The sequence below is a fragment of the Amblyomma mixtum genome, chromosome 3, assembly GCF_055824585.1.
Source record: "Amblyomma mixtum isolate Tamu chromosome 3, ASM5582458v1, whole genome shotgun sequence".
Taxonomy (NCBI): domain Eukaryota; kingdom Metazoa; phylum Arthropoda; class Arachnida; order Ixodida; family Ixodidae; genus Amblyomma; species Amblyomma mixtum.
Genome location: NC_143014.1, coordinates 20874126 through 20896553, shown reverse-complemented (window position 1 = coordinate 20896553; position 22428 = coordinate 20874126). Strand labels below are relative to the sequence as shown.

At 50.4% G+C, this 22428-nt stretch overlaps 1 protein-coding gene across 1 annotated transcript; it reads left to right on the top strand.

Annotated features, from left to right (window-relative positions):
* Positions 1 to 792: 792 nt before the first annotated feature.
* On the top strand, positions 793 to 9454 carry LOC149349402 (uncharacterized). Its single transcript, XM_089578297.1, has 4 exons — positions 793 to 1147; positions 2408 to 2515; positions 6490 to 6537; positions 8809 to 9454. The coding sequence occupies exons 2-4, from the start codon at positions 2456 to 2458 to the stop codon at positions 9031 to 9033; spliced, it is 333 nt and encodes a 110-aa protein (XP_089434423.1). The 5' UTR covers positions 793 to 1147; positions 2408 to 2455; the 3' UTR covers positions 9034 to 9454.
* Positions 9455 to 22428: the final 12974 nt, after the last annotated feature.

Genomic DNA, 22428 nt, shown 5'->3' with positions numbered 1-22428 from the left:
GTCACCGTTCACATCGCAAAAGAAGGCAGCGCTCGCAGGCGGTCAGTTTGAGCTGACAGCGACAGGTGTTGCAGGCACACCGCCGACTCACACCGCCGACTAAGTTTCCAAGGAAGCCACACTGTAGAAGGGAGCCGTCTTGTAATCGAAACACACCACAGAAACAATGGCCACTGTCGCTGCTTATGAGCCAGGCATTTTTGCAACGAAGTTAGCAGTGCAATAGGCCGAAAGGTTCGACTCATCAAACGACGGCACCGCACTGCTGACCTCATTATCGTTGTCGACCAGACATCCATAGCACATATGCCCCGACGGATCGCTTAATTGGGAGCTGCTACTACTCTTGGATGAGAGCGCGCCCACCGGCAGCACACACCGGTAATCCTTCTTCTTTTGCGATTCCAGCACAGTAACAGCGGCGCGCAAGACAGCCCAGCAGCAGCACGAGAAAAACAAGCGAAGCTCACGGCGGCGATCTCAGAAACCATGCAGCATGTCGGATAGGCTTTGGATTTGACGAGCTAGACCATCCCACTCACGCACGCACGCACGCACGAATGTACCGACACGCATATTAATGCGTCCATGCGTCACAAATTTCTCAAGTTTTTAATGCTAATATGTGCACAAGAACTTAATTATTTTTGTAACGAAAGTTTCATTTGGTTTTAGTTCTTTGCTATCGCACTGCCCAAAAGCATAGAGCCCGAAAGAGACGACCTGGAGGAATGCCTGGAGGCGATGCCTTTCTAAACGGGTCGAAGGAAGCCGGAACTGGCCTAAGCGCTAGCCAACGAACGCAGCGTCTGGGGAGGGACAGCATGGCGGGCCGCGGTCAGCGTTACTACGTTTGTCGTGGTCCTTTGTGGTGCCGAGGGCGTGAACGATCGCTGGCATGAGCATTTGTCACTCTTCCGATATGTGATGTGCCGACAGCAGTGAAATTCGCTGGTGCGATGTACGAAAACGTGGTAAGGTGCTGAGTAAACCTGTGTTTATAGCGTGCGTCAGCGGGCTCGACGGATAGCGCGTCGTCCTTTGCGCGCCTTCACTGGAAACGCTATGCGGACGGTGGGGCTCATTTCCTCCATGGCGGAGCAGCTGGTGGGAGACCACTACCCGGGTGACATCTCGCATCTTGGGGGTAAGTTAATTTTCTTCGAACCTGTTCATTATTTCAAAGCCTTTGCGCACAACTGGCCACGTCAACACAGCTAGTACAGAGACGCGAAGACGCAGTGCGTATCGCGGCAGCACGCAGCGCTGAAAGGTTGTTTGCTGGCGGCACACGGGCATGAATGCGCGTGTAGTGTCAGTGGTCACACGGTCATGGTCAGTATGCCATGCAAATATGCACAGCTGATCCGATCGCGGGGTGCACGATATCGGCGCCGTACTGCCGCCGTACTGCCATTCATCTCTCGCCGAGAATGGAATATGTGCCCACCAATAGATCTTCGGCCCGGGCTTTACATTCTCGCCGCATGTTACGCTGTAATTGAAGTAACAGCGCTCGAGCAGTTTAACTACGTAGACTGCGATTCAGCTGTATGCGTTTGGATTGAGCTTCCTCCTCTTTCACTTGTATTTCACTTGTACTTTTATAAATTGTGTATTTAAGGTACGAAGCTCCATATGATCCAGCTGCGTTCGTACTTATAGCCGAGCCAGTGTAGTCGAGCCTTGAATAGCAGAACGGTGAGATAAAAACAAATTGCTCTGAAGTTTTTCGCCTCTATTTTGGCATTCGCTTTTTCATACTTTGGCTCGGAGCTGAAATGGTACAAACAACTGCAAAATGCACACAGGTGCCCTAGCTCCATTTGCCCTAAATCCCGAAGTTGCAGTGAAATTTAAGGGTAATTGAGCCTTTAATATGTACGAAGAATAAACTTGATTGTTTCATGATTATAACCAATGGCGCAAATAAATCTGACTTTGACTTAAATATGCTGAGGTACCTCTCCAATACCTTATTTGATGTTAAAGGAAAAAGTGTGGTTTTTCTGCAATTGGCACTATTAATTCATCATACCTGTGAGAATGTGAAATCATTGCTAATCATGCCAGATTTCAAATTGAGGGACGCATGCAGAATTTGAAGCAAACCAGCCTTCTACTGAAAATATCGTCCTGCTGTGGTCTGTTCTTTTGAATGGTGGCATGTATTGTAGAAACGATGCTGGATATCGATATGCAAGTGATGTCTCGTCTGAGGCTAGGTTGTGAATGACTGCCGTGGTTATGAATTTCTTGTTGCCTGGCCCACTTCGAAATGTGGTTAAACAGTTGTGTTCCATTCTGCGACCGGCTCCTTTTTGTGCCTTGCACTTTGCCTTACATGCTTGATTCTAGTCCATTTTTTGCACTGTGCTGCTGTTAAATGTGTCTTTTTACCTTGCAGCAATCTCCACATAGCTTTACCAGCAATGCCTCTTCCAAGCTCTCCAGTATGGCTGTGCCAGCCTTTCACTTGGTGCTAGGATGCCCAGCAAGCAAGCAGGCTTTTGAGGTAAGCACTGAAGACATCTTCCGACACAAGTAGCTTTTATTTTCCTAGTCCACTGCTACTTGTGTGACCCCTCGAGTAAAGATCAGGTTCTTCTTCTTCTTTGCACTACAGGTGCACCGCCAGAGACGGTTGGTAACTCGAACTGAAGCTCTTCGCACCAGGGGTGCCACGTCAGAGACGCTCGTGTGATCAGTTGACACGCAGGGATAAAAAAAAGGCAATAACTGAGGTTTATGTACAGATATTTACAGCGTACAGAAGTTTAGACACTCGAGACAAATTAAACGGCAAAAGACAAACAACAAAAAGGTGGATCTGGCTAATACTAGGGGAGGCCCCTGCTCGGCGTTGCCGAAGATGCGTTGCATCTGACCTTAGCGCAGAACCCCGCTTCCAGCTCCGGGGCCCGGTTTTAAAGCCCTAAAGGCCCGGCCCACATTCCATAGCTTCCAATCATGCTGCGGTCTCAACATGATTGGTTCTTCAAGGGCATGTCCAGCCCTCCGGCTTCAACAAGGTAAAACCACCCTCTCTACCACTAAATAAACAAAAACAAACACAAATAGACATCCGTGCCAGCACGTGTGCGAATCAGTACCGCGGGTGGGGGGACACCCGTATACCTGCCGGCGCGTTCGCGAGCGGCCGCGTTCCAAGAAAGGAGACGCTTCGCTTTGAGCACCCCAGCCGCATTCTGATGACCCCCGCGAACGCTACCGAACCCTTACACCTCGTTATGTTGATTTTGGCAAGTTAGGTTGCCTATTAAGGGCTCTCTTTTGTTTTTCACCTGCTGCTGTGGCCTACTGCATTGGTGTTCGGCTACTGAGCCCAAAGACGCGGCATTGAATTGTGGTGGCTTCGTTTCGACAAGGCGAAATGCATATTTGCTCGTGTGTTATGCAATGTCAGTGCATGTTAAAGAATCGTTGGTGGTCGAAATTTATGCACAGCCCTCCTCTATGAATGGAGCTATTGTTCAACTTTGAGGCATTAAAGTGACACTGATGGCAAGCTGAAGTTGACCTGTGATGATGAAGTTCCGCATCCTAACCACAAAGACGACACTTTTTCTGAAAGTGGAGCTTTATAAGCCAGAGAAAGCAAAACATACAATTTTCATCAGCACCGGCTGATTTCGGAAGTAAATTGCGATGCGCTGACTCCGTTTTTTTTTTGGCACAGATTCCAGAGGCTAGGCTGAACTGCCATTCACCTCAGAACGGTTATCATGGAGTCCTTTGTGTAGACTTCATGAGTTCAAATCGAGTGGCGGAAAAATTATTAAATGTAATTTTTGCGCCAATCATTGTGTTGATGGCCTTTGCACTGCTGTTAAAAACCGGGATAGCAGTATGGTATCCCATAAAACTAGGTTCAGGACTTGCAGGAAGTGGTTTATCACATTCCGCTAGCTTGTGCAAGAAACTACTTCAGGGATATGTGCAGGTGTCTTTAATGTGTTCCTGAGTGAGCACTAACTCGTTAGGGGGAAGGCAGCTTCTAATCTGGCACTACAGTGCCAATGTCGTGAGTGTAAATCATAAGATGACCCATCAGTATGTACGCCTGATTTCTGTGACACTTCAGTGGTGTATAGAAGTGGTAAACAAATCTGTAAGGTATTTGATGCATATCTCCAAGGCAACGGCTGTATGAGTAGCGAAGCCATTAGTCAATCTTCAACGGAAAGAATTTTCTCTTTTAGATGACGTGCTTGTATATCAGTGACAGTTATTTGTTGTCCTGCCTTTCGCTGGTGTGAGTCATGTGTGGCGCATCTTCATGCGAGCCTTCTTTTCCTTTACAAAAAATTCAATTGATAGTCCAACCTGTTTTCTTCTCTTTTCCTGTGTTGCATCTTTTGGCTGGTTTAAAATCTGTAACTGAGCTCAGACCGTGATAATTACAGCCGGTAAACAGGGCTACTGAATGTGAGCTTGGCATACATGCGTACTGTATGTGTGAAAGTGCAGTTTACAATATTCAGAAATGCTTGATAGCCTTACAAGAATCTAAAATTTTGTTGGAATTCCTATTTGTTCTCTGTTCAATTGTCGAGAGTTTTTCCGCTTCATCGTGTGATTAGAGCCACTTTGGTACTTAAGCTGAAATCTTTTCTTTAGCCTGCATGTTTCTCACTTTTGGGACAGAAACGTGGAGGCTAATGAAGAGAGTTCAGCTTAAAAGAGTATAGACACCTAATCTTGGTGGCATGTTTTCTTCTCTATAATGATGCGGAAGACACTACTGTGCATGAATCACCATCTGGTATTCGTGTGAGACCGCTAAATAATTTATAATCAACTTTTTCTGCCATCCTGTTTCGGTGAACAATTTGACTATGGCTATGACATCAAAGAGAGCTTATAGGTCACGTGAGGCGTGGAAAAACTGCACTTATAATCGCTGCTTCATCGTTTTAATTCGCTACAGCGCTGACGCCAGCATTCCTTAAGAGCCAGAAGTACCAATTGTATTGCAGTTTTTCATGCCTCACGTGACCAATAACCTCGCTTTGAAGTCACAGCCATCATTCAGCTGTCGAAACCGAAACAAATACAGCAGGAGAAAGAAATTTGATTATAAATTATTTAGCGGTCATAGGAGGATGCCATGTGGTAATCCGTGTATAATACTTTATGCCTTATTACAAAGAAAAAAACACGTGCCAAACGATAAGGACAGCAAAGTGAGCTATGGAAAGAAAAATGATAAGTCTAACATTAAGAGACCAAAAGGGGGCGGAGTGGGTGAGGGAACAAATGCGGGTTAATGACATGCTACTTGAAATTAAGAGGAAGAAATGGGCCGGGGCGGGGCTTGTAATGGGAAGACAACATAACCGCTGGTCCTTAAGGGTAATGGAGTGGATTCCAAAAGAATGCAAGCATAGCAGGGGGCGGCAGAAAGTTAGATGGGCGGATGAGATGAAGAAGTTCGCGGGGATATGGTGGCCACACCTAGCAAAGGACAGGGTTAATGTGGAGACATGGGTGAGTCCTTTGCCCTGCAGTGGGCCTTGTCAGGCTGATGATGATGGTATGTGTCGCACCTGCTGCTTCGTGCTATCAGCTGGCCCATGCTTGGCCGACCAGACTAGCCAAATTTGGGATGTGGGTTTTCTATTGCACCTGCATTTGTGTACACAGAGGACTTGAATGGTAGCAGGCGATGCTGTGCATGTGTTCACGCCACAGCACACATGACCCACACTGAAAGCTTCTCTGCCTTTAGTAAGACAGCTGCGTCAGTCTGGGGCATAACGTATCCCAGTGCTAGAGTATGAGTAAATTGCTCTGGAATTTTAATCTGGTATCAGGTAGCATAGCGCAAAAGAAGGCTAGCGCGGCTGCCTAATATTCTCTTGGGCAGCTGTGTTGGATTTTCAGTGCCTGTTAGTGTAATCCGTGAAAGTTCACTGTAACCCATTCGTTTCGATGTAAATTAGGAAGTCCTTAGAGCCCTGTACTTTTTAATGATAATAACAAGGTAATGCAGTAATTCAATTGTACCTGTTCTCTTTCAACACAGTAAAGTGCTGCTGGGTCGAGATCACAGTTTTACTTTGTAGGTGTGCTCAGGCTGTCATCATCATCAGCAGCAGCAGCAGCAGCAGCCTGACTACACCCACTGCAGGGCAAAGCCTCTCCCATGTCTCTCCAATTTTGTCTGTCCTTTGCCACTTGCGGCCACTGTATCCCCACAAACTTCTTAATCTCATCCACCCACCATTTTTTCCTGTCTGTGTGTCTTCTTCGCCATTCTGAAATTCATTCATACAAATGGATTGATGCACGTAGTGTCAGGTGCGTAATGTGATACCACCAGCTCACCCCAAGCTGTGCTCAGATTTGCCTCATTGCTGCAGGAGCAATAAGGCAGGCTTGAGGCTGAGTGGTGCAAAAACATGATTTTTCAAGAATGTCTTTGTGGAAATTGCAATTAATCATGTGAATTTGCTTTCATTTTAGGAGCTGCACACAAGCTGTGCGCCTTTCCATGCTGATCATGCTGGCCAGGTACGCTTATGGTTACATTACTAGGTTGTTTTCATAATGGCAGTTGTGGATTTCTGTGTGGTTTTAAAACATAAATTGTATAAGTATTTGCCCTGCCACAAAAGTATAGTGGTGCATTCAAGGCCAGTGTTACAAAGGGATGTTTTGATTGCTGCAAGAACTTGAAGGCCCCTGTGTGGTCACTGTGGAAGGCCCCCTCCCTACTTAGGAATTGCTATTTGGGTTACTCAGTCATTTGGCAGAGGAATAGTGTATAGAGATAAGGGATGGAAGAATGCTTCCAACTAAAGAAAAAAATCCAGCAACCAGTCATAGAAGCAGAAGTACAAAAATGGCAAGGCTTTCTCTAATTTACATCGAATCTTTTTCACTTAGACTTCTTATTGCATAGAACGGCTGATGCTTGGCTTACACACATATTTTCTTTAGGTATGCAGTAGGTCTCACATTCTTGTATGATATGGTCACGGTGCCAAAAAATGATGGTGGTGTTAGAAAACTCGGAATATAGAGGAATTTTATTGCTGACCTTATGGAGAACTATGGTAGCTGTGCAGTCGTTATAAATATCTTCCAATATTTTCACATAACACTCTTCTACACCCTTATTCCACAATGCCTGCATGACAGCTGTGGTTCCACCGAGTCAATTGCTGTCTGGTAGTCAATGAAGGCTATATATTGGGGTTGGTTATATTCTGCCCATTTCTCTATCACCTGATTGATTGCATGAATGTGGTCTCTTGTTGAGTATCCTTTACGAAAGCCTGCCTGATCATTTGGTTGATTGAATTCGAAGGTTGTCCTGACTCTATTAGTGATTACCTTAGTAAATACCTTGTAGACAATGGATAGTAAGCTGATTGGTCTGTAAATCTTCAAGTCCTTGACATCTTCTTTCTTATGAGTTAAAATAATGTTCGCATTCTTCCAAGCTCCTGATACGCTCGTGGTCACGAGGCAAGCGTGTACAGGGTGGCTAGTTTCTCTAGCACAATCTCTCCTTCGTCCTTCAACAAATCTGCTGTTACCTGATCCTCACCAGCTGCTTTACCCCTTTGCATTGCTCCTGAGGCTTTCTTTACTTCCTCCCTCGTTACTGGCGGGATGTCCCATTGCTATGCTCTACTGCCTCTCTCCGTAACGTTCTGATTACATTCACTACTGTAGCGATTTGTGCAGAACTCTTCGGCTACTTTAACTATCTTATCCATATTGCTTATGACATTGCCCTCTTTGTCTTTTAGCGCATAAATCTGGTTTTTACCTGTGATTAGTTTTCTCTTCACTGATTTTAGGCTACCTCCATGCTTTAGAGCATGCTAGGTTTTCTCCATGTTAAACTTTCTTATGTTGGCTACCTTGCACTTATAAATAACTTCGATAGCTCTCCTAGTTCTATTCTATCTCTGAAGTTAGACGTCCTCATGCTTTGGCGTTTCTTCATCAGACCTTTCGTCTCCTGAGATACCTTGCAGGTATCCTCTCGAATGATCTGACCACCTACTTCTGCAGCACGCTCCAATGAATTTAAATATGTATTTAAAGATAACAGTTAAGGTGGGAGATTGAGCTTCGAGATTTGCACTTCATCTTGGGAGTTATGCCACTGCTACACAGAATACTTGATCGCCATAGAGATATTTCATCATCTCGCACCAAGCTGCTGTGGCGCCACTGTCACAGTTGATAATTTTGCTGGGAAGCTGTTGTAGTGCTCACACAGTTTTGAAAAGGTGGTATTCATTGTATTTGTGCTATTGGCAACAGTGATAATATGCTTGCTGCAGTGTTTTGTGGCTAGCCTTCTTTTTTTTTAGTGAAATAAGTTGTACATTTCATGTTGAGTATTCTTTCAGCGATTAAATTGCTTTGATTTTATTCCTTAGTGTATAGTTGCGAGTGCTCCATGTCTGAGTGCAAATTTCTACCACTGAAAAGCCTTCAAAATCTTAATAGATGTCCACACTATTCTAGGGACTCAGTGGCTATTGGAAATGCCCATTTAGCTGTATTCAAGTGCCGTTGAGTTAATAGCCATTTGAAAGCCTTCAAAATGCCTGTGTGACACGGTTATTAGATTTTGTGCAGGTTTGATGCTGAGCAGTCTGCGTGCTTGAGTCGGGTTTTCCAGTGTCTGTATTTCAAACCTGAAACTTTTCGAAATCATCATTGGTTCATTAATGGAAGAAGTACTTGTGCCCTTTTCTGGAATTTCCAGAAAACAGATTAACTGAATTTTTTTGCATATATACTCCTACCTTTTTGCAGGTGCTGCATAGTGAGAACCTGTATCAAGACGCCAACCTGCTGGACTTGGAGAAACTGAAGAAATTGTTTAGCCACTGTGTGGCACCCATCATGAGGGATGTGGCATTAATAAAGCCAGTTAAGGTGACCTTATCTATGTCCTTTTGCAAGCATGCTACACACATGAGAGCCATCCCACGAAGCACCGTTTCTGCAAAGCTTGTTATCTCACAACATGCATGCTGAATGAGGCAGTGACAGACAGATGAGGAGGCCTTAATGCAGTACATTAGCGTACCGTGTTGAGCAGTGATGTAGGAGCCTTGCAGCCATGCAAGGTATTATCGGTATCATGATGGTAACTCCATTAGACACTGTCTAGTGCTCTGTGAGCCAGACTCGGCTCTTGAACATTCTGGGACTCACCCTTGGCTCTCGGACATTCTGGAAGCCTCACCCGGCTTGCGCATATTACGCGAGGATGTCTCCTGCTGTACGAGCCTTACGCGGCTTGCGCACTTATGTGAGAGATGTCTCGCGTTTGCGAGCTTGCTCGGCTTGCGCAAATTATGTGAAATATGTCTCGCGTTCTGCGACCTCGTTCAATCGTCGCATTTTGCGTGGCAATAAACACGCAAAGATAGGCACGCAGAATTCACGCTCAATATTTTCAATAGGGCACAGCTGGGCAGAACGACGTGGTTGCCGAACCCCAGTCGACCGTGTACGCCCACCGCGCAAATTACCGTAGGTGTCTCTAACCAAACATATAAATTTGATATTTATATGTTATGGTATTTATATGTTATTGATCACCAACTAGCCCGCACCCTTACCCTACTGAATAAAATCAGAATTCTTTGAAAACATTATCATTCAAATAACATGCGTGCAGTTCTCTGGGGTATTGGAGACGCCTCTCGAATGGCAACGCTGAAGCTTCCTGTAATCGACCTCAAGTGTGAATGGCGTGAGGTAGTAAGAAAGTCGACGTTTTCAGTAACGCTTGTGTGGCCTTCCAGGATTCTCAGCCCGGCCTGCAAATCTTCGAGGCAGCAGATACACTCGGCGCACGAGGGCATTATTGCGCATTGGGCAGAGCTGTACCTGCAATAAACGGGTGTGCATATGTTGATTCCTTTTCAGACGAACCAGACCTCTCCTAGACTTCTGCCTGGTGTAAATAACGTGCCGTCAAAAGGGCGTTGCTTGATGAGCAAAGCCGTCCACTTTAACTTCTGGACCGGCTTAGCTAGCTTGTGACAAGCGGTTCCCCCCTCCTCTTTATTCTCCCGATTGAGACGCCTCGAAGCCTTCGGTTCGTGGCATGCTTTGCCGATCGGGCCAGAAAGACGTAGGCTGGTGCATGATGTAGACCGGGACAGGTCTATTGACAAAGCCCAACCCACAAAAGGGGTTAGCGCGAGGCAGAAGCGTCAGTCACCCACCATTATCTTTTTTGAAGAAGAGAGGGGAATTCACGTTAAAACCTGAGCTCCAGACAGCTGACACCAGCTTTCGAGATCGGGGGTGAAGGGGCCGAGAGGTATACATGGTGCTTTCCGCATTCCTCGTATTCCCTTCCGCGGCCATGCACTTCGTCTACATGATGCCAGCAGTTTATTTTTCTCGGATACCATCGAGCTTCGCGGTGAAAACAGCCAGAAACGCGCCAGAAGAAGAGCTTACAAGGGGCGCGCACTCACTTAGAACGCCTGAAACTGGCGAGCCGGCGATGCCGGTGTCTCAAATGTGCGTCATTTCCGGTCAGGTTTGTTAGTTGTTCAGCACACCGCTAGGGGTCTGCGTCGTCTGCTACAGAGGTTTTTGAACGCTTCTAACAAATTCTAGACGCTTCACAGCCCTAATATTAAATATAAATATTGTTAATAACATGCACACTATATCGAGCGCAAAATTAGCCGAAGTAAAGTTTCGGTCAAGTAGGCCTTTAAGTACGTTGTAGTACTAATCAGTTTATATTCAATTTATTCACCAGACATTTCTGGATGGTTTCCTGGATAAAAGCTGCTAACGCAGCTCGACGAAGTCAGGAAATCAATACAAGGCAAAGCGTACAGCATGTGACAACTGTGGGTTTCTAAGTGGACACAGGCCACCACCCACCGCGGGTTCGAGCTTCGCGCGAGCCAAGGGCCCCGATCAGCCGTCACCACACACACACTGGGACACCGATGCGGTGCACTCAACCTCCGCTGGGAGGAGAGCGATTCGCCGCAAAGAAATAGGCCTCCAAGTTCACAAAGGAGACGTTTATTCACGTCGTCCTTCAGCAGGTACACAAACACTCAATAGTCACCCAGTCCCGGGGGCGCGCGAGGAGCAAGGCTCCGCTGCGCGCACAGAGCGACTAGAGCAATGCGCGCCGCTAACACGCCGCTGCAGGAGAATGTCCCCGCGGCAGTGCTGTGATCTCTCTCTCGTGTCGACCGTTGGGCCGGTTGCGAGAGAGAGTGGGCAATCAACACAAGGTACGCCTGTCGGAGGTCGCTGGACCCCGCTGGAAAGGCTCGAGCCGCTGCAGGTCAGAGGACACGTGCGGGCGAGCTCGAGTAAGCACTGGTCCGAACAACAAAGGCCGGCACGGACAAACAGTAACGTACGCACCTTACGCTGTCTCGGAGGGATCTCTCTCTGGGCCCCGCTCGGACGGTCGCGCGGTGCGCGGCCGCCCCAAAGCGGGTCCCGAATTCCCGCCAAAAGGCACCAATGGCAAAGGCCCTTGGGGAGCCGGGGCGGAGCTGTGGCTAAATGACAGTGATTAGTCACCCAGCCGCCTCTCCACCGCCTGAGGCGGGAGCAAGGGAAAGAGGAGAAACAACGCGGGAGGCCGGCACAGCCGCGCAAAGGCGACGGCGGAAAGCCAGGATTCCCACATCCCCCTCTCCTTAAATGCCCTCCTACCCATCGGCAAAGCACGCGGCCAAAATAAAGAAATCAATACACAAAAAAAATAAGCTACACTTCAGTTCCAAAATAAAGAAATAAATACACAAAAAAAACTAGCTACACTTCAGTTCCAAAATAAAGAAATGAATACACAAACAAAAAAAGCTAGCTACACTTCAGTTCCAGCCAGAACAAAACAAAAAACACACAAACAAAGGAAAAACAAAGGCAAACAACACTTACATACGCTTCAGTACATCAAAACAGCTTGCAGATTATACACACGGTTCACAAGGAGATGTGAATAGAACTGTACAGCTATGTTACAGGTGGATGTCAGCCTCAAAGTTCGATGGCGCGGCCCAGTGGGCCGGTCGGCGACTCACCGCTCGCAGACTTCAAGTTGAACGGGTTGGGAGGGCCGACGACTGATGCGGTCTTCTTTCCGTTGATGTAGGGTGCGTTGATGACGACGGGGCCGCGGCAGGGCACTGACCTCGCGCCCTTGGACACGACATCACGTTCGGGCACAAGACAGTTAGTGCCCCCCCTTCACGCCGGCTGAAACGGGCGAGGACGTTCGGCGGCGTCCAGATGTGTAACCTTGGCCACAGCGAGGGGTCCTTCTCATCCTCGCGCTCACGCAGAAGCACACAACGGCACATCTCACGGGCGTCGCCTTGGCTCATGGTTACGCGCGCACACAGCCACAGCCACCAACACACATACACCGGCCCGTGCGCTGACGCCGGTCGGCGACAACGATCCCCTCATCAGAAGTGTCCAGAGATGCCGCGGCGAGGGTCAAAGGGTGCACTTTCCGCCCCCCATCGCCCCAAACGCCCCGCCAACTTCCCCTCCATACGGGCCGCACAAAACTCACGCACCGCGACACACGGCTCCTTAACGAGCCAACCACCCACAGTCGGGCCGGAAATGAGAAAAGGCGCGCTGTACAAACGACACCTAATCCAATCTATTCCTTCTAGAAGATAAGAGCAAGCACGAGCGGGCTGAAGTTTGCCTATGTACATCTCGGTACGTTAGAACAAAAACAGACGAGCAAGCAGGAAACGAAAGTGGCTAAAAAAACTGACTAAAACAAAACAAATAAATAAATAGATAAACACACAAGGCTGGAACTGAGCATGCTGCAAAAAAAAAAAAAAGTAACACACCGTGCTTCGCCTATGTAGGGCCTGACGAGAAAGCTCGCCAGCTAGGCTGCGTGCCTTCGGTTGCGGAAAAGTCCGCCGTCCGGCATCAATCACACCGGTGACCGTCGCCTCAGATTGTACCGGTGCTCCGTACGCTTGCGTTCCGCAGCACCAGTTGTGCCTTTGCGCTTGCCTTTGATACCAATGGGTACCGGCGCAAGCTCGTCAGACCGTGACGCGTAGGCCTTCAGGTCTGCGATGTGGGCACGGCTGGTTTTCCCCGTAAGGGGATCCTCCAGCAGGTACGCGAGTGGCGACCAGACTCTGACCACTCGGTACGGACCAAGCCACTTAGGAGCGAGCGAGGCTGAGAACCCCTTGCTCGCATCGCTAAGAACGTGGTTGCGCTTCAGGACAAGATCACCCACCTGAAAAGTCAGGCGGCGGTGCTTGCGGTCATATTGAGCCTTCTGTTGGGCTCTGGCTGCCGCCAAACTCTGCCTTGCTCTGTTGAGAGCCCGACCAAGCCGGTCCCGAAGCGTCGACGCATAAGCAGAGCAGTCTGCCCGCGTCTGCTCATCCCCGAGCTGGCTCTGCACGACGTTTGACATCGGATTCGCCAGCTCCCTCCCGAAATTGAGGAAGGCGGGAGAGAAACCAGTTGAGCGATTCTCAGCTGTTCGAATGGCAAACGCGAACTCGCTCAAATGGTCTGCCCAAGCCTTTTGACACTCGGCAAAGGCCGCAAGCATTGGCTTGAGCGTTCGGTTGATTCGCTCGGTCAAATTGGACTGGGGGTGGTAGGGTGAAGTGGTGTAGTGCTCGATTCCGAGGGAACGGCACGTGTTACCGAACACCCGAGCGGTGAAATAGGACGCATTGTCCGTGATCAGTCTTTCCGGAAAGCCGAACCGACAGAACACTTCCTGGAGTTTATCCAGCACCGCTCGTGCTGACACTTTCCGAAAGGGGTACAACTCAACCCATTTGGAAAAGTGGTCAGCGACTACCATCAGGTAAATGAACCCCTGCTTGCTCCTGGGGAAAGGCCCCATCAAATCGCAGGTGGCCATCTGCCACGGACGCACACTGTCAATTGGTTTCATCATTCCAGGCGGCTTGCCGCCCCGTGACTTCACCGCTTGACAGACATGGCAGGAACGGCAATAGCGGAAAATGTCACGCTTCATGCCGGGCCACGTCACCGAATGACTCAGTTTTGCAAAAACTTTGGAGCCACTCAGATGACCGGCCAGTGGTTCGTCATGAGAGAATCGCAAAAGTGCGCCTATCAGACTTTTGGGGATAACCACCTTTTGGGGATGTACTTCAGCACGAGCCCGTCATGGTCCAGCAAATATGAATCCCCGGGGTTAGCCGCGACACACGCTGGCTTCTGCCCCCCTGCGCCCGCTACAATACCAGTAGCGTCACGGCCGTCGCTCACCTCGCGACAAAAGGGGTCATTTTGCTGGGCTTTCAGTAGCTCTTTACGGCTGAAAACGATTCCAGTCATCCCAGAGGGGAGCTTGGTCTCGTCCCCACTCAGGTTTGCAACCAAAATTTCCGTTCGCGTCGGCAACTCCGAGGCGCTCACGAAGAGCTTTGCCTCTCGTCCGCTTTGCGAAGCGCTGCTTGCCTGGTTAGCGGAATGGGTTAACCCGTTTGCGGGCTCCCCCTCCTTGCCGCCCGGCGGCTCGTCCGCTGTTTCGCCCCCTCCGCCTACAAGCGTCAAGGCGCCGCTGGCGAGTGGGGCACGGGATAGCGCGTCAGCTACCACGTTTGTGCTCCCCTTTCGATACTGCACCGAAAAGTCGTAATGCTGTATCAGGAGAGCCCAGCGCGCCAGCCGACCCGCAGGCTCGCGGAGCCGCATCAGCCAACTGAGCGCACTGTGGTCTGTCTGCACCACGAATTGCGTTCCATCAAGGTAGACGTCAAATTTGCGCAGTGCAAACACGATGGCGAGGCACTCCTTCTCGGTCACGGAATAATTCCTCTCCGAGGGCAGCAAGGAGCGGCTGGCAAAGGCCAGCGGTTGCAGCACGCCATCGAATTCCTGTAGGAGAACTGCTCCTAAACCCAGATCGCTCGCGTCAGTCTGGACTACGAACTGTCTGGTCAGGTCGGGTAGCCTGAGCTGCGCTGTCTCGGCAATGGCACTAGACAGGAGGCGAAAGGATCGCTCTTGCTCGGGCCCCCATCGCCACGCTGCAGTCTTTCCCAAGAGCTTGGTCAAGGGTGCCTGCACGCGGGCACAGGACGGAATGAACGACCGATAAAAATTGGCCATTCCCAGAAAGCGGCGGAGGCCGCGTACGTCCTTGGGCGCGGGAAATTCGAGTATGGCTCGAAGTTTCTCCGCATCAGGCTCAATGGAGCCCTCGCCCAGCGTGAACCCTAGTAGCTGAACCCGGGTCCGCGCTATTTGGGCTTTCGCAGGATTCAAAGTCATCCCAGCAGCCCGTACCCTCTCGAGCACGTCGGCAATGTGGCCTAAGTGCTCATCGAAGGTTCGTGAATAAATCACGATATCGTCCAGGTAGCACATGGCGTGGGACCATTTCGCTTCCCCCAGGACGCGGTCCATAAGCCTCTGAAAAGTAGCAGGACCATTGCAGAGACCAAAGGGCATACGAGTGAACTCAAACAGCCCTCTGTGACACGTGAACGCGGTCTTAGACCGGTCAGTGTCAGCCATCTGGACCTGTAGGTAACCTTTGGAGGCATCTAGCGTGGAAAAGTACCGCGCGCTGCCCAGGTTTCCTACGATTGAGCTGATCGTCGGGAGCGGATAGGCATCCTTGCGAGTCAGCGCATTCAGACGGCGATAATCCACACACAAACGGTGGCTGCCATCTTTCTTAGGCACCAACACCACCGGAGACGCCCAGGCGCTGGACGAGCGGCGGATAATGTCCGCCAACAGCATCTCATCCAGCAACCCATCAATCACCTGCCTTTTCGCAAGGCTGACGGGTCTAGGGTTGCACTTCAAAGGAAGCGCGTCTACAGTGTGGATCTTGTGGCTCACTAAAGTGGTACAGCCAGGTTGATCCGTGAAGAGCTCATCGTACTGACGCAATAGCGCTGTCAAACGAGCCTTCTGTGTGTCATCCAATGTTACCGCACAGGCGGCCAGCGGATGTGGTGCCTGGTCGTGCCGCGCCGCTCGGTCCCAAAGGGGAGGCTGAACGACGGAACGCTCGACATAAGGGCGTGGCCCTGTCCGCTGAGCGTGGCACTCTCCGAACGCCTTCACTGCGCAGGCAAATACTGACGCCGGTGGGCTGATGAACGGCTTAAGCTGGGAAAATGGTCCGTCGCGATAGCCGCCATTCGCAATGTCCACCACGATCCCGGTTTTTAGGAGAAAGTCCCGTCCGAGAATCATGGGCACACTGAGCCCTGGGAGATGGATGAAACGCGTGCGTCTCGTCCGCTCTCCCCACCTGACAGTCAGCCTCGCGGCGCCAGCCGAATGGGCTACGCCTTTCGCAAGGTTGAATGCCGTACGGCAGTCCCGCAAGCGCACAGAGTGCTTTTGCAAGTGGGACAACACCTCTCCACCGAACAAGGAAGCGCTGGCTCCCGTATCCAGTAACGCCGAAAATTCGCGGCCAGCAATGGTGACCGGAATAAACGGCGCGTGCGCATTAGCAAGGCAGCTTGCTCTGTACGCAGAGGGAATTAGCAGAGATTGGGCCGGTGGTCCCTTCACGACCGACCCCCGCCGCCGTTTCCCTGCCTCGCAGGAGGCCTGGCTACGGTGCATTCTCTTGCTAAGTGGCCCCTCTCTTGGCAGCGGAAACAGCGCACACCGCCGCGAGCTTGGTCGCGGGACAATGGCGCCTCTCCCTGCCTGGGTCCGTCCGCTGCACGACCAAAGGGTCGGCCGAGTCGGGTTTCCCCCTCCGCTGTGCGTTGGAGCGCTTGGCGCCCCTCAACACGCGCTTCAGAAAACGGTGCAGCGCAGGCTGCCCGTCTCCCGTACGAGTAGGGATCGAGAGCTCTGTCGCTCAACTCCCATGCATCGTTTTGCCCGCTAACAGCTGCAAAGGCCGGTTGTGCGGGTGGTCGCCGGTTGGGTAAGGGCAAGGCTCCTCTCCATGCACAGCGTGGCTCAAGGGCCTCGCTTGCCGGCGGTGGCGGACGATAGGCGCGCGCGGCGAGAATGTCGCCTTGAATGCGCTTTGCCTCGGCGGCCAGCTCCTCCAAATCTCGGAATCGGCCGCCGCGCAGGTAAGCCGAAAAGGTCGGATGTGCCTGCTTGATCGTCCTTTCGACACGCTCCTCGTTCGAGGCTCTGGGCTCGGCGATTGAGAAAAGGTCTTCCATCGCACGAACATACTCTTGCAGCGACTCATCCGGAGCCTGAGTACGGAGCTCCAGCTCTCGCCGCATCCTACGCTCGTAGTCAGCGGGCAGGAATTCGCGCAGGAATGCTGCACGGAACTCCTCGAGAGTCGCTGCCCGGTGGCCGGAAAGCCGATGCCACCGAGCTGCCGTGTCAGTCAGCGCTGCGGGGATGATGTGTGCAAGCACCACCTGCTCAGTGAGACCCACAGTTCTCTGATAATGGGTGAGGGACTCAAGGAAATCCCGGGCACTGAGTAGGTCATCATACCCGCGGTATGTTGGCATGGGCAACTTGACCGCGGGGTGAGACAACTTCGGCGTGGCCAAAAGCGTCCCAACAGCCCCTGACAGCGACTGGATCATCTGGGCAGCACTGGCTAGCAGCGCCTGCGCTCCGGCCTCAGTGGAGGCTTGGGCGGGCTGCACGAACGAGGGAGGCAAGGCTCCTCGTTCGATGAGCGGCGGAACCGGGCCAGCGCCTCGCCGTTCCCAGAGCAGAATTGACTGCTCGCGGGGCACGGCTGCTGCTGTTCGAAACTGCCGGTTGCGGCAGCGTGACACGAACTGCTTTCGCACTGGGCGGAAAGCGTGCACAGCTGAGGCATGTGACCAGCGGATGCACCGCAGGGTGCTTCCGATACAGCTCCAATGGGAGCCGCGTGGTCGACATTTTGGGTTGTGTCGCCGTAAACCCCAACGGGGGCCGCGGCAAACCACGGTGTCTGGCTATTCGAAGGAACAGCAGCCAGCGGATCAAACGACGCTACAACTCCGTAGGGAGCCGACATGTAGCTGCCGAGTGCCCCGCTGGGGGTAGACATGGTGCGCGAGCGTGATCGGCAAGGCGACCTGCTCGGCTAATGTGTCATCAAAGGCGTAAGCGCCAATGACTTAGCACGTTGGGCGCCAGTTGTGGGTTTCTAAGTGGACACAGGCCACCACCCACCGCGGGTTCGAGCTTCGCGCGAGCCAAGGGCCCCGATCAGCCGTCACCACACACACACTGGGACACCGATGCGGTGCACTCAACCTCCGCTGGGAGGAGAGGGATTCGCCGCAAAGAAATAGGCCTCCAAGTTCACAAAGGAGACGTTTATTCACGTCGTCCTTCAGCAGGTACACAAACACTCAATAGTCACCCAGTCCCGGGGGCGCGCGAGGAGCAAGGCTCCGCTGCGCGCACGGAGCGACTAGAGCAATGCGCGCCGCTAACACGCCGCTGCAGGAGAATGTCCCCGCGGCAGTGCTGTGATCTCTCTCTCGTGTCGACCGTTGGGCCGGTTGCGAGAGAGAGTGGGCAATCAACACAAGGTACGCCTGTCGGAGGTCGCTGGACCCCGCTGGAAAGGCTCGAGCCGCTGCAGGTCAGAGGACACGTGCGGGCGAGCTCGAGTAAGCACTGGTCCGAACAACAAAGGCCGGCACGGACAAACAGTAACGTACGCACCTTACGCTGTCTCGGAGGGATCTCTCTCTGGGCCCCGCTCGGACGGTCGCGCGGTGCGCGGCCGCCCCAAAGCGGGTCCCGAATTCCCGCCAAAAGGCGCCAATGGCAAAGGCCCTTGGGGAGCCGGGGCGGAGCTGTGGCTAAATGACAGTGATTAGTCACCCAGCCGCCTCTCCACCGCCTGAGGCGGGAGCAAGGGAAAGAGGAGAAACAACGCGGGAGGCCGGCACAGCCGCGCAAAGGCGACGGCGGAAAGCCAGGATTCCCACACAACTAATTTGAAACCATCAGTAACTATAAAGGATATTGTAACAATAAATGGTAGAAACACAAAGTATGGAACAGAGGCAGTGATATACAAATGTCATAAAATTCCTAGCTGTACAAAGAAAAAATAGAACACACAACTGAAGATGACACGCTTTCAAACAACGAAGCAAACACGAGTAGTACACCGAGCTAAGCAACACAGCAAATAATTATAACGATATTAATAGTGCATAAGTATTTACAGCGTTACAAAGTAGTTCCGTAGTTCCTTGTATAGCCAGTGGTGTTTTGAAATGCGTTTAAATCGTCGCAGGCATCTAGCGTACGAGGGCGGTAGATATTACGGTTGAGCGTGTGATCTGTCATCTGGGTAATCAAGGACTCCAGATATTAGCGTGACATCCCGTTTTTCTCACGGCCGATAACTGCCGCTTCTTCCCAGGCGCTATCGTGCTTCGCGTTTTGAACGTGTTCAGCAAGCGCGTTGGAAGCGAACTTCTTGTTTCTGACATCATTCTTGTGGTCTTTCAGCCGTCTTTCAAAGTTTCCGCTTTCTCCTATGTAGGAGTGATCGCAGTCTGAGCAGGGGATTTTATAAATTACGCCGGGAAACTTTTCCTTTCTTAGCTTGTCTTTTACGGCCACCACCTCGTGGCAAGCTTGCACGCAGGAACATGAGCTATATGCACATCGTAGGTGCAAAAAACGCGGGCCAGTGACTCACTCACGCCTGGCACATAAGGTATTGAAGCTCGGGCGCGGCAAGGAAGGCCAACGGGCTGAGATGGTCTCGCTGTCTGTCGTATAACAGCGTCCACAAAGTGCTTTGGGTAGCCGCATTTGTTAAGCTCGTGACGCACTTGGCGTTGATCTTCAGGTTCCGAGCGTATTCTTTCCGCACGTCGGACGAGGGTAGAAACCACGGAGCGCTTGTGGCACGTTGGATGGACCGAAATAAAATGAAGATACTAGCCTGTGTGCGTGTCCTCTCTGTACACCTTGAATGATGGGCGGTCATCACAACACTCAACCATGACGTCCAGAAAAGGAAAACGGCCAGAAATCTCCTTCTCGGTGGTAAACTGAGTAGAATCTTCCATGCAGTTCAAATGGTTCGTGAAAGCAGTCAAGGCGTTCTTTCTTGATTATACAAAAACAGTCATCAATGTACCGCAGAAAGACCTTCAGGCGTGGCTCGGACGAAGCCAGAGCTCGGCTTTCCAGTGCTTCCATTGTCAGGTTTGCGGTTGTGAGCGAGATGTATGCTCCCATGGAGTACCTGAACCTGTTTGACTGCCCCGAAAGAGGGCATCGTACATGCGGTGATTAGTACAACGTACTTGAGCTTTGTGTGTGAAATTTTTCCCTTCAGTGAACAAGGCTTCCGTGTGGAAGTCGAAACTGACTACACCTTTTTTGGTCGGCGCTTCTTTATTTATTTTTAGCATGCATTCACCCAACCAGACGAGATTTCGTCAAACCTTAGATTTCAGCCCGCACAAGGCGGAATATTGGCTGTACAAAATAACGAGCTGAGATAAATTGAGGAATACTAAACCGCCAGAAGGCAGCATCACAACAATTTAAGATTGGGTTAAAAATATAAAAGGTGCTGACGCAAAAATAACCCACATCATCCAAACCACAACAGAAACGCCTGAGGTAGACATCTCCTCCATTTATGGGAAGCCGGAAGAGGTCTAGTGAAACGGTGGAAAAAGCAAAAATTAAATAGAAAGCTACAATTAAAAATAGGGAAAGTTACGGAAGAAGCCCAGGAGTTATCTTATAAAGCTCAGCAAGCAAAACTGGGTAGAGTTTTGTGACTCGCTGAAAGGTACCCTAAGTACGGCCGAAACATGGTCAGTCTTAAGATGCCTAATAGACCCATCCAAAGTCAAATCGGGCTCAAACAGAACATTCCATAGCCCATAAATTCCCGGGCACGGACGCGAATTAAGTAACAGCCATGAACAAAAAATACATAGGGGACCCCTCCCGGCTTGCCAAACTCCATATGAAGGCCAGCCAAACCCCTCCCTTGACTCCCCCATAACACTGGCAGAGGTCTACGAAGCAGCCCGTATGTCCACAAGAAACACTGCCCCGGGAAGTGACGGGGTTACAAACGGCATAATCAGGAACCTCAGCAACGACCACCTGACGGACCCAACCAATTACATCAACGGATAACTGTGGGAGAAGGGCCAGCTCCCGTCAGCTTCGAAACACACGGACATCATCACTATACTTAAGGCAGGAAAGCCTCCGGCTTTCCTCACTTCTTGCTTGGAAAGCTCTATAAACGAGTAATCCACCTGAGGTTTCAAAATTACATAGAAGAAAACAACCATTTCCTTCATGCGTTCTGGGATTCCGCAAGGGACTCTGCACGCAAGATGCCTTCCTCCGTAATAAAGAAGTCATGAATACCATCCTTAAACACGACGAAAACCTCCTCCTCGCATTAGATTTGAAAGGAGTATTCGACAATATCGGCCACCACATCATATTACAAGAAATAAACAATATCAAATGCGGGGAGAAAATCTTCAACTACGTTTTCCAAATATACTCTTACACCAAATAAACTTTTTTTCCAAATATACTCTGACTCACGCGGATAAACAAGAACCTGTACATTTTACCTCCAAACTTCATTTCTGAACGACTTGATCATGAGCGAAAGGTTCTTGAAATGCGCTGTCCAACTGATGTCTTACATAATTCTTTTTTTCCGCGTACTTTTTCACACTGGAACAGGCTCCCCAAGAGCATTGTCCAATGTAAGACGTTTTCTCAGTTCGTCTTTTTTTTGGTGTTCAGTTTGACTTAGTTTCTAATCAACGCTCTTATATGCCTGTTTTCTCGCGCTCACATTTCGGTTTTTCGGCTGACAACTGTGCTTTACTGCTTGCTTTCAATATTGTAACATGCTCATTTTAGGCATATGTTTTACTATTATGTCCCCTCTGCAATAATGCCCTTGCGACGCTGCAGGAATTTGTATAAATAAATAAAAATAAAAGTGAAGACCTTCCTCTCGGATAGCACAGCCACCATAGGAATTGGAGAGATTTGGTCAGCCATGGTACCCATGCCCAACAACGGCACGCAGCAGGGCTCTGTAGTCTCTCCAGTGCTGTTCAACATTGGAATGCTCAACTTAGCCAAAAAACTTATCCCGCGAAGATATCGACCTTACCTTCTACGCAGACGACATCACCATATGGGCTACGCAGGGATCCTTGGCGCAGAAGGAAGAAGCTGTAAGCAGCTATAAATGTGGTCTAAACATTTGCCGAAAAGAGCGGTCTTCAGTGCTCCCCGGGGAAATCCGAGAAGGCTACACAGGAAAAATTACAAGCACTCGGGAGAAATTGAACTCTACGTAGGAAACCACAAAATTCAGGAAAAAGAGATCAGTTTTGGGGCTGTGGTTACAAATCAATCTGAGTGCGGATTGTACAGTCAAAACTCTCAAGGCTACGGTCAACC